This window comes from Octopus bimaculoides, chromosome 2, assembly GCF_046866305.1.
Source record: "Octopus bimaculoides isolate indiv1 chromosome 2, ASM4686630v1, whole genome shotgun sequence".
Classification (NCBI taxonomy): domain Eukaryota; kingdom Metazoa; phylum Mollusca; class Cephalopoda; order Octopoda; family Octopodidae; genus Octopus; species Octopus bimaculoides.
The window spans coordinates 36,060,505-36,073,828 of record NC_142929.1 but is presented as its reverse complement, the minus strand read 5'-3'; the positions used below and the strand labels follow the sequence as shown (position 1 = coordinate 36,073,828).

At 34.5% G+C, this 13,324-nt stretch overlaps 1 protein-coding gene across 3 annotated transcripts in view; it reads right to left on the bottom strand.

The window, feature by feature from the left end:
• The window catches only part of LOC106871713 (protein kinase C-binding protein NELL1), a 389,762-nt gene that overhangs the window by 7,364 nt on the left and 369,074 nt on the right, over positions 1-13,324 (bottom strand). For all 3 annotated transcript variants that reach the window (XM_052976225.2, XM_052976230.2, XM_052976231.2), the window contains 5 exons: positions 11,989-12,084; positions 10,982-11,125; positions 9,669-9,785; positions 5,159-5,241; positions 3,117-3,287 (listed from right to left, as the gene is read on the bottom strand). In XM_052976225.2, coding sequence (XP_052832185.1) covers positions 3,117-3,287; positions 5,159-5,241; positions 9,669-9,785; positions 10,982-11,125; positions 11,989-12,084 — 611 coding nt within the window. The remainder of the gene's footprint in view (positions 1-3,116; positions 3,288-5,158; positions 5,242-9,668; positions 9,786-10,981; positions 11,126-11,988; positions 12,085-13,324) is intronic.

Here is a 13,324-nt window from a genome sequence, read left to right as displayed (position 1 = left end):
GTATGTGTGTGTGTGTGTATATATATATATATATATATATATATATATATATACATATATAAAGCAGATGTGTGTGTATAGGTATGTATTTACATGTGTATATGCCAGTATATGCACACTGAAAACTGGTAATGTATCTTGCACAGGTGCTGGATTGTGGCCACAGGTCTTGGCTAACCTACAACTTCCATTTCTATTTTGAGTGCTCAAGAACTGGCTTAGATATTTCAAGAAAACTAGAAGACAAAGAATGAAGAAACGGATAACTCATTTTTAGAATTGTTTGAATGATTCACTTAGCTAAGCACTGTTTATTTATTTATTTACATTTATTCCTGTCTATCCTCCATCCTGGTCCTTACAATGGCTGGCAGATGTAATGTAAACTTTAAAGAACATTCTAAAAAGCAAGGTACCAAATTCTGGTGTTTATTTCAACTAACAATATTTTAAAACTCCCCCCACCCCACAAAAAAATCCAATAAGCCAAAACAAAACAAAAATGAAGAAACAGAAATCTTTCTCTTCTTTGCATTATTATCATTATTACTAGTAGTGAGCTGGCAGAGTTGTTAGCACCCTGGGCGAAATCCTTTGCGGCATTTTGTCTGTCTTTAATGTTCTGAGTTCAAATTCAGTCGAGGTCAACTTTGCCTTTTATCCTTTCGAGGTTGATAAATTAAGTACCAGTGAAACACTGGGGTCAATGTAATCAACTAGTAATCAACTTGTCTCCTCCTCAAAATTTCTGGCCTATAGTAGAAAGGATTTTTATTATTATTGATTTGATTCAAGTTCACTCTTATTCCTGGTAGAATTTATGTGGATAGTGGGTTACTACCTGTAACCTTAGGTATTCACAAGCTTTCAATCGTCTTTCAAGTGCTTAAAACCTTCCTGATAAGCTTTCCTGTCCTTAAGAGGCAAACTTTCTGTAGAAACTCTACAGGGTATTCTATTCCAATCTCTTTCAACTACTATCATTATTATTGGTTTCAAATTTTGGTACAAGGCCAGTAATTTCAGGGGGATGGGGGTAAGTTGATTATATCAACCTCAGTACTCAGCAGGTATCTGTTTTATTGACCCTGGAAGGATGAAAGGCAAAGTCAACCTTGAGTTCAAATTTGACTTTGCCTTTCATGCTTTTGGGGGTAAAAGAAGTACCAGTTGATGTAATTAACTATCTCCTTCCCCTAAATTTCAGATCTTGCGCCTATAGTAGAAAGGATTATTATCATTATTATTTTATTAAGGTGGTGAGCTGCTGAAACATTAGTACACTGGACAAAATGCTTAGCAGCATTGCCTATCTATATGTTTTGAGCTCCAATTTTCACTTGTAATTCATTTTTTAGGGCAGACAAAATGAGTACAGTAGCAAACTATCATCATAGTTCAAATCTCTCTACAGATGGTGTTATTTTTTACTCATAATTTTTTTCTCAAGTCAGATAAAAATTAGTTTGTGTAAACTCTGTCAAGTGATAGTAAACTCTGCAGTCTGATAGTTAGGTTCTGGCAAGTAGACTGTGCAATAAAACAAGATCAGTTCCTGGTTGAGCTATTTCACTTAGTTTTTGGATCTGTGATATTTCATCAAGAGTTAGTATCTTGAATAAGATTTGCACCCTATAGAGACTGCTAATAGCTTGATAATTATTTCTAATTTGATGTTTGAAAAAAAATTGAGATCTATTTTAAAACGGGGGCCACATTTTTCATTAATGTTTTACGTAGTGTTTTTGGTACGGAAAGACTTTCAAACTTCGTATACTTATCTATTTTGTGTTATAGAACAGAAAAATATTTTTGTATTCGAATTTATTTCATGTAAAAAATTGTCTTATTTCGATAATTTCAACCAATCACTGACAAGTATTCAGTTGTTTACATTTACTCCTTTGGCTGATTAAGCGATGTAAAGCATATTTAATCTCCATACCTTCGTTTTATTTGCTTTTTTCATTTTAAATTTGCTTTAACCCTAACCCTAACCCTAGGGTTAGGGTTAGGGTTAGGGTTAATTGTTTCAGAATCATTTGTTTATGTAGTCGGCACTTAATGTATATCGGCTGAATGGACGTCAGTGATTGGTTGAAATTACAGAAATACGACAACTTTAACATGGAATAACTTATGGATTTCTATTTTTTTTAAGAAGACTAAGAGAAAAAGATGTTTTATATGACACATTCTACCAGTGTTCCAAGTTTCAAAGTGTTTCGTTAATGAAAAATGTGGCCCCCGTTTTAAAAAAGATCCAAAAATTGTTTTAAGACTGCAATTATACTGTAGAGTAAAAATATAAAGAAACAAGAAAGAAGGGAGATGAGAAAAGAAAAGAAAGAAATGGAAAAAAGAAAGGAAAAAGAGAAAAGTGTGTGGGGGTAAAGTAGCGGGAAATAGTGGGGTTTTTGGTATGTGTGGCCCATCACCGTATCTTAATGACCACGATGGCATTGCTGAGGAGAATGGCCAGTGACACTTCATAGCCACTCCACTTTCTGGAGTCCATTTTTCCAGTGGGCCCACCTTATCTCTATTCTGTGAAGGAAATCAGTAATATAGGGTCCTAGGACACCTGATGTCTTGACAGCGACCAGCACAAACTGACAGCAGCCGACCAGGCTCCTGTATATATTGATTTTTCTCTGCTTCATGTTATGGGTGGTGACAGCTAGGCTAATATGTTATTACCACACTTTAAGGAGATGGACTTATGGTAACGATCCAACATTTATAAGGAGAGAGTTACTAGTCATTTTGATTTCATTTAATTTCAAATTAAAAACCAGTAAGATGAACACATTTCTTTCTATCTTTAAATCAGCAACAAACTTATCAATTAATTCTTTTTTCAAGTTCAGCAGCCCAACATAACACCCAAAGTCTCCTCACTTTTAGCTGTTCAAATTCCAATCTCACTCATTCTCAACCCTTACCATTCAGATTGGAGGGGAAGGGACCTACTTAAATTACTGGCAATACTCTTCTATTTCAAGTATGATGATGAAATAAAAGTAATATATAAATTCTGGTTTAAAATAAACAAAATGGAATGGCATTAAAAATACAATAAAACTCAAAAGTAAAAAAAAACAAACAATACTTACTAAACATTCACACGTCTGGCACTCATACACCCATTTTTGCCCATGTGACATTTTTAATGAGTGTTCTTGATGTGGACAACTTCTTTTTTCAGCACAGTGTGGACAGCAGGAGTAGTTAATTTTCCTCTTACTACAGTCACATTCCCTTTGGTGACATTTAACTACGCCACGCTGTAAACAAAAAAATAAAAAACATTTTAAGTAATGGGAGTTGCATTTAAATTTTCAATATTATATTATGATTGAAGGTGGCGAGCTGGCAGAATTGTGAGCATGCTGGGAAAAATGCTTCATGGCATTATCTTTATGTTCTGAGTTCAAATTCTGCCAAGGTCGACTTTGGTTTTCATCCTTTTGGACTCGATAAAATAAGTACGAAGTGAACACTAAGGATGCGATGTAATCGACTTACACCCCACCCCCGAAATTGCTGGCCTTGTGCCAAAATTTGAAATCAAAATAATATTACGATTGAAGGCAGTAAACTGGCAGAATTGTTATCACATTGGGCAAAATGCTTTGCAGCATTTCATCTGTCTTTATGTTCTGTGTTCAACTTTGCCTTTCATTCTTTTGGTGGGGTGGTGAATAAAGTAAATACTGGTTGAGCACTGGAGTTGATGTAATCCACTTAACCCCTCACCTAAAATAGATCGACTTGTGCCAGAATTTGAAATCAATTTTATATTATGATTGCATTGGCAGAATCATCAGAACATCAGACAAAAGATTTTTGTGGTTAAGACTCAATATATCCTGAGTTCAAAATTCAGCTAAAGTTAACTTTACCTTTCATCCCTTCGGGGTTGATAAACTAAAGCACTACTCTAGTACTGAGATCAATTTATCTGATTAACTTTGAGCTCCCTTAAAACTGCTGACTTTGTGGAAATAAGTCATTGACATCCTATGCTCCACAGGGAACAAAAGGCTTAAGTTAAAGCTAAGACAACAACAGATCATGGCTGCTATTGTTATTTTCTGGGTACCACTGGCCACAATTTTGAGGATAACCAGGGAGGAAGTAAAGCTTGCCAGTGCCTGAAACATCGTTGGTCTAAAACTGTTCTGATCACTTAACAAAAAAAAAAAAAAAAAAAAAAAAGAATGAACTCATTAGGTTAATGTAGTCTGAGAAATATTTTAAAACAGTGGTTCCCAAAGTGGGCAGTATTGCTCCCTTGGGGGCAGTGGAAAGATTCAGGGCACATTGGAAGAAAGTGGAGTGATAATGGGGTGGCCAAAAGGGGGCATGGATGTAAAAAAAACCCCAAAATAATGGGTTAATTAGATAAGTTTTATTTAAAAGATGCTTTAAAAGATGACCTGTGGGCACATGACAATAATAGTAACAACAACAACACTTTATTTACATTTGTTGAATATTTATTCCCATCTTGTTTGTTGTTGACACAATGTTTTGGCTGATATACCCTTCAGCCTTCTTCAGGTGTCTTGGGGAAATTTCGAACCTGGGTTCTTATTCCCAAGGTATTTTTTTTTCGATGTTATTATTATTATTATTGTTTTTGAGCGGGTGGCACATAAAATACACCATTTTGAACGTGGCTGTTACCAGTACCGCCTGACTGGCCTTCGTGCTGGTGGCACGTAAAAGCACCCACTACACTCTCTGAGTGGTTGGCGTTAGGAAGGGCATCCAGCTGTAGAAACTCTGCCAAATCAGATTGGAGCCTGGTATAGCCATCTGGTTTCACCAGTCCTCAGTCAAATCGTCCAACCCATGCTAGCATGGAAAGCGGACGTTAAACGATGATGATGATGATGATGATATTGTTCAAGTCACTGCTTGGAATCGAACTTGGAATCTTGGGGTTAGTAGCCCGTGCTCTTAACCACTATGCCATATGCCCGTGGGTATATCAGCCGAAACGTTGTGTTAACAACAAACAAGATGAGGACAAATATCTGTCGAATGTAAATAATGTACATAATTCCTCATCTCTTAAATATAGAACTGAACAACAACACTGTTATAATCAAAGGTGAAAGAAGGTAAGGAGTGGTTAATTTTAACTTACTTTGCAACTACAATCTGAGCACACATCAATTTCAGAAATCCATCTGGAATTGTTTTCATGGTAATACCCTTCAAATATACAACCTATAAAGATAAATATACAGTAATAATATGTAAAAGCAAACTTGTGAGAAGGATACAAAAATGTAAGTAAAATTATCAAGACACCTGTACTTGTCCCTTTAGTATTTCAACACCTAGCACAAAACTACTTTTCCCTGCCAAATACAGTGTCCCAGAATTAGCTATCTATTTCAATGTAATTGGTCAAATTTTATAAAAAACTGACAGAGTTTTATTATTTAATTATGATACCAAAACAAATAGATTTATAAATCTTATGTCAAAACTATTGAAAATTTTCAACATGTGCTCCATCTGTATCCTTGCAAATTTCAAATTTATCCTTAGTGTTGTGAAGCACATCATGAAGTCTTTCAGGAGTTATCTCCTGCATTGTTAACTGAATGTGTTCTTTAAGTTCAGCTAAACTATCGCTTCTTCCTGGGGATGAAGGTTGAGAAAATGATTCCAGCCAAATTGAAAAAAAAAAAAAAAAAAAAAAAAAGGTGTTGTGGACAGAAAAGTGGGATTCAATAGGAATGAAAATAAAATTATTAAAAAAAAAAATTATTAACAAAATTAAAAATTTATACACTTTAACACATATTAAACATGATAAACATAAAAGTGAGTTTTTAAAAATTTGTCTCATTTCACTGAAATAAATAGTTAATTATTGGACATCTTATACATGTTATGTAGTAATAGGAGCTCTCCTGCTTCTCCTATTTCATTTTTCCCTAATCTTTTTCTATTGGGCAAAATACTTGGTAACCTCACTAGAGCTGGTGGCACAAAAAAAAAAAAAAAGCTCCCAGTACACTCTGTAAAGTGGTTGACCTTAGGAAGGATATCCAACCATAGAAATCATACCAAAGCAAACAGAGGAGCTTGGTGTGGCCTTGCAGCTTGCCAGATCCTGTCAAATTGCCTAACCCATGCTAGCATGGAAAGTGGACGTTAAATGATTATGAAGATATGTTTATGACCACCTGTCTGTCTGCATGCATACATGTATGTATCCGTGTGTATGTGTTGGGAGAATTGGCATGTATTTCTATTTAAAAATGTTACTAAATATTTATCTACTATCTAAAAGACATTAATTATGTGTTTGTATTTTGTAGTTTCCAAAATAAAGAAATCAGCCTTGTACATAAAAACAAACAAACAACAAAACAAAACAGACACATGTATGTATAATCTCAGTTGCCATTAATACCAGGATATGGAAAGAAATTACTTGCTGGAGTGATGCCATGAAAGAACTAACCAGAGTGGAGAAAGACAGTACTGTATAATATATAGATAGCAAACCAATGAGGAAGTCTGTATGTGGTCACTCATTCTGCAAGAAACAGCAGCCAAAACCTCCCTCAAATTACACTGTGCAGTTTAAAAAAAAAAACCTAGAAAAGATACATTGGCTAATGTAGTAATATAGTCCTAGATACACTATTCCTGAATAAAAGACAGTTTAGTCATGGCTGAAATGCTTTTGAAGATAAATCTGCTGGATCTAAACAATAACAACAACAACAACAACAATAACAATAAAACTAGAGGAATCAGACTGCTCAAAATCTTTGAAAATATCACACCAACACTTTGTGTCTTCAGTTCAAAGAAAAGTAAGTAAGGCTGGCAGTTGTGAATTGATCTTCCCAGTTACATCTCATTTATTATAATTATTATAAATAAAATTATTGATCACTAACGTCCATAATAAATGAATATAAACTATCTGTTATATCTGCTGAGCTAGAATATCTGCTGTAGAGAATAATTATTTAACATGCTATACAGTATGTGAGTTAATTAATTCTGTATTAATGTGTGTGTGTGTTGGCGTTAGGAAGGGCATCCAGCTGTAGAAACTCTGCCAAATTTAGATTGGAGCTTGGTGTAGCCATCCGGTTGCACCAGTCCTCAGTCAAATCGTCCAACCCATGCTAGCATGGAAAGCGGACGATAAACGATGATGATGATGATGATGATATATATATATACATACATATTATATTATATTCTCTTTATTCTTTTACTTGTTTCAGTCATTTGACTGCGGCCATGGTGGAGTATCGCCTTTAGTCGAGCAAATTGGCCCCAGGACTTATTCTTTGTAAGCCTGGTACTTATTCTATTGGTCTCTTTTCCCAAGCCTCTAAGTTACGGGGACGTAAACACACCACCATCGGTTGTCAAGCGATGTTGGGAGGACAAACACAGACACACAAACATATACACACACATACATATATACGACGGGGTTCTTTCAGGTTTCGTCTACCAAACCCACTCACAAGGATTTGGCTGGCCTGAGGCTATAGTAGAAAACACTTGCCCAAGGTGCCACGCAGTGGGACTGAACCCGGAACCATGTGGTTGGTAAACAAGCTACTTACCACACAGCCACTCCTGCACCTATATATATATATATATATATATATATATATATATATATATATATATATATATATAATATTATATAATATTATATATATATGTGTTTAAATTGTTCTAAAATAAATTTGATGTTATAATGGATCCGGGTACAGCCCCTGGCTTTATCAGCTCTTGTCAACCTGTCCAACACATGCTAGCATGGAAAATTGATGTTAAAATGATGATGATGAACTGTCAGGAAAGTGTGTGGGCCTGACAATGAAGCTTTGTAATTTTGGTCTAGTTGGATTGGATTGCCTTCGATAATATAATCTTGGTGGTAAATGTATGAAAATAATTATGTAACACACCACAGAATCTATGTATATATTCAACCTAAGACAAATATATATATTTAGCCTCATTGCAAGGAAGCTTATCCTAGTTCCCATAGAATCTAAGGGAATAGGAGATATTTCTCTGCAGCTGGATAAACCATTTATGAATTAATTTACAGATTTCATACTCAGAGCTTAGAGTAGAGTTAGCTGCAAGCTCCACAAAAATTGAACATCTACAGAAATCAACTATCAATCTCTTTTGACACTTCATGCTAATGTTCAGTTGATTTTGTATTTATTATTGATTTAAGAAGGATTTGCATCAATTGTATATTTCAATCATTGATTCCTCCAATTTCAGAATATCACATAAACTAACCCTCTATTCCTCACACATTTTATTTATTCAAGTTGGCAAATTGGTCAAATGTCTACGAATTACATGCCCAAATCTCATAGTAGTAAATCTGCTTTTTATTCTAACATATCTCAGATAGCTAAATAAGTTTTATGAGAAGAAAACCAGACTGGGTATATATCATCGTTGTCGTCGTCATCATCATCACCATCATCACCTAACGTCCTTTTTTCCATGCTGGCATGGGTTGGAGGGTTTGACATGAATAGATGAGCCAGAAATAACAATCAAATCTCTCTCAAATAACACACTTTAGCATTTAAACTGGCCATATCCGGCCCAAATATTCTACCTGTTTTATGACCTCTCACACCTTCCCTACAATGTCATTCAAAAAATACAATCACAACATTGAAATCTCTGGAATTACAACATAAAGAACAGGATCAAATGCAGCAATTTATTTTGTATGACACTTTAACAACTCTACCAATTTACTGACTGGCTTGAAGCATGAAAAGCAAGCTACATTGACCTTGGTGAGATTTGAACTCAGGATGTAGAGGGGCAAAAACAAATACTGCATGACAGTTTAATAATTCAACCAATTTGTTGTCTCTGATGTATGCCTCACCTTAAAAACGATGGTTTGCTCATAACTGACCCTTTGGCTAAAGAACAACAACATTAATACGCAGACATTACACCTAAGAAACTTAAAATATTATACCATCTTCTTTTGTTACTCCCAAAGAAAAACACAACTGTAAGTCAATGAGGGAAGCCTCTACTCAGTTGCTCAACTTGTTAGAAATAGCAGCCAAATAGGCTTCAAAACACTCTATAATTTTAAATATGGAAAAAATACATTGGGGTAATGTAGCTGTCAATGTCCCTAAAATGGCATGGCTAGAGCTCAAGCCAGCTCTAATCAGGCTGACCTATAGGTCAGCCTGATAAGAAAAAGTTTGAGCTAAATAGTGACAATAATAGTAATAGTGATAATAATGGACGACAACAACAAGCAGAATAACTACTGCTGCTACTACAACTATCACTGCTGCCAGTATAATTGCAATAGTAGCAGTAGTAAAAGTGGTGGTGGTGGAGATGTTACTGCCACTGCCGCTGCTGCTGCAATGACGACGGCGGCGGCAGTGACTACTACTACTACTACTACTGTTCTCAGATTAATGCCTTAAGGAATTTGGTACAGTCATTAATCAAATCAGCGTAATACATAAGTGATTATACATAACGAGTGTTTTAATTACCAAGAAATATAACAATAGTAATTTCAATACTATGATTTCAGGTGAAATCCTTAACGAAACAATTAAAAAATAAATATGAATTTTAATTACCGTGAGAGCAGTCATCCTTGTATTTACAACGACATTCATAGCTGCCATCAGTATTATAGCACTTAGTGCTTGGATGGCAAGTATGGCCATCTCCCTCACCCAAACATTCATTCAAATCTGAAAAATAATAATAATAATAATTTAAAATTTCAGCATAGGCCAGCGATTTTAGGGAAGGGGACAAGTTGATTACATCGACCCCCAGTGTTCAACTGGTACTTATTTTATTGACCCTGGAAGGATGAAAGACAAAGTCAACCATGGTGGAATTTGAACTCAGAATGTAGAGACAGACTAAATGCCTCTAAGCATTTTACCTGGCATGCTTAATGGTTCTGAGAGTTTGTTGCCTTAATAATGAAAATAATAATAATAATAATAATAATAATAATAATAATAATAATAATAATGATTTCAAATTTTGGTACAAGGCCAGCAAGGTTGGGGGAGGGGGGGGGGGCAAGTCGATTACATTGACCCCAGTGACAACTGGTACTTATTTTATAGATCCTGAAAGGATAAAAGGCAAAGTGGAGCTCAGCAGAATTTGAACTCAAAGCATAGAGATGTACAAAATGCTACTAAACATTTTTCCTAGCATTGTAACAATTTCGCCAGCTTGCCACCATAAAATAATAGTTTCAAATTTTGTTACAAGGCCAGTAATTTTGGAGGAGGAGGCTAGCTGATTAGATTGAACCCAGTGCTCAACTGGTATGTATTTCATTGACCTTGAAAGGATGAAAAAGCAAAGTTGACTTCGGTGGCATTTGAACTCGGAATGTAAAACCGGAAGAAATACCACTAAGCATTTTGACTGACATGCTGAAAGTTCTGCCAGCTAACAATCTTAAAATAATAATAATAATAATAATAATAATAATAATGGTTTCAAATTTTGTTGCAAGGTCCATAATTTTAAGGAGACAAAAATACAAAGGAACCTGATCTTAACAAATAATGCAGAGAAGTCAATTCTCCACAGGAAAATACATGGCATTGGAAGCTTTGTTACTGCTGGCTAGGAGTTTGGTGTCAAGGAATCTGCCATTTCTTCTAGTCACAAACTGAATGGAGATGATTAATTTATTACTGTGTGTTTTTTCTAACCCATGCCCCATGATAAATGAGGATGGATGTACTTCTTCCAGAGATGACTGAAATACATAACAATTGAAATATAGTATAAATTCATTCTTTTCACTGATAAATCTATATAATTTATTCTAATTTATTATTCACTAACAATTGGTTTCTGGGAAAATATGGACAATATGACAATGAAAATGGATGTTGATGAAAATGTAAATTACCTGCACACTGCAAGCCATACATGGAGTGTTGATGCCAAGAGCTATCATATCCCTGTTTGCAACGGCAGTAGTACCATCCAGGAATGTTGACACATTCTGACTGGCCCTGACAGGCATCAATACCCAGTTTACATTCATTGATATCTGAAACAAAATGATGGAACATACAATGAAACAACTAAAATACAGTAAAAGCTCATTGGAAAGATTTTCAACATGGGAAAGAGATGTATATAGAGGCAAGTGTAAGGAAAATAAAAGAAAAGGAAAGAGGAAGACATAGAAAATAAAGTAAATAAGAGCTTCTCTGTCAGTTTGGGGTGGTTATATTGCTATCTTAAGGCATTGGCAAACTGGGTAGCTTCCCAGGGGACCCACAGTTTAAAGGGCTCAATTCAGATCCTTGTATGCTGTGGCTTGCTCTCAGCAAATAAATATAGGGCTCAAGACACTGATTTGTTCAGGGGCCTATACTGTTACTAAGACAGCCCTGGTGATTATATAAATTATAACATTTTAAAACTAAATTCTGTTTTAAGTCATACCATATTTTCCCACATATAAGTTGAATTTTTCTGACCAAAAAAGGTAGGTCAACTTATACAGCAAGACAACTTTGGAGGACCAAAAACAAAAATGTATGTAAAATACTTCAGGATTTGGAAAGTTAGTCACAATATTTGAATGTTACACTACATGTTTACACTATATTCTATTTTAACTTGTATGTCAGAAAAACAGTATATAGGAAAATATTCTGTATTCTATTAAACATTTAATATGGCATGATGAATTTGATGGCAGTTAATTTGATGTCAGCCACACCAAAATGATATGAATATGGAAATTTGCTTCTTGCAGGGTGTAATATAAAAAAATGTAGGCTTAAATAATTTATTATTTACAACAAGAGAGATTAATTTTAATATCAATTTTCAACAAAGAGTTTTCCTTGAGTCACATTCCAGAACAATAGAAACATTTGAAATTTTAGTGAAGAAACTTACCATTTTCACAATATTTACCCACATATCCATATCGGCATTCACATTTATTTGGAGCAATGCAGCGACCACCATTTTTACACTCAGACTCACATACAGCTGTATAAACGAATATAATGAAAGTATGAATAATTTGCGATATAAAACAATTAGTGGCTTGAAAAAAAATATTTGTGAAGTAAAATAATGTCCAGAGATACGCATATGTTTGCAAGCTACAAGGAAAATTTACTCAAAACATCATCATGGGGCTGTCTGGAATCTAAAATCAACTTATACTGAAGCATCAAACTTGACTAATAAATAACTAGTAATGTTTACAAAAATAGAGATAGCTTTTTTTACCATCAAATATTTGGGATAAATGTTCTGTCAAATTCATTGCATTATTTGGACAATACTGAAAACTTTATCTTGGTTGTGGTTTATCCCTTTTGATACCAACTGACTTGAAATCACCCTGGTTCTAGGAAACAAACTTCCTGTTTTTAAAGTGTTCTAAATTAAAACCATCCTCAAAATTTCATGTTAATTTATGTTTCAAACACCAGCTTAATAACAACAAAAGTTATTTTACTAAATTCTTCATTATTTTCAAAATTAATTGAATGAAAGACAGTGTATTTCAACAGGAATATGGTAACAAAGGGGTTATATATCTAGACATAACTATCATAATCAAGCAATCCCCTCTAAACTGTATTCCAAGGAAGGTTTGAGATGAGGATTTTAGTCTAACAGTTCAATGTTTATAAAACATAACGGGTGCTTCACCTCTTACAAAAAGTTGCCCCAAAATCTGACAGTTGTATGATAACTTATTGATTAACCCTTTAGCATTCAGATTTCTCTGTAAAATGTAATGCTTATATTCAAATTCTTTCAAATTAATCATACATTATCTTGTAGTTTTAAGATTCTAATGATGTGATTGTTTATATTTAGAATGATATTGTAGGATAGATGTTAGAGGTCAGATCTAACTAGTTTGAACATAAAACATGCAGAATAGTTGGTCAGATATGGCCGGTTTAAATGCTTTCAGTTAAAGACAACTGAAGAACTATTCATTGTATCTGCTTATATCTAGATGCATTGAGCTATTGAAAGATGAGTCTTTGCCAGGAAATGAGCTACTGAATATTCAACTGATAGCTTGACACCCTGTATAGAAGTGAAAAGGGTAGAATTGTTGCAGAAACAAAAGTGGTCAACTATTTAGTGATATACTGCATGGAATGTGTTGTTTGCTTTTATACACCTGTTTTATGTACATATACATACATGTACTCACATACATGTGCACATACGTGTATTGGATAAAAGTCCTTGAATAGCC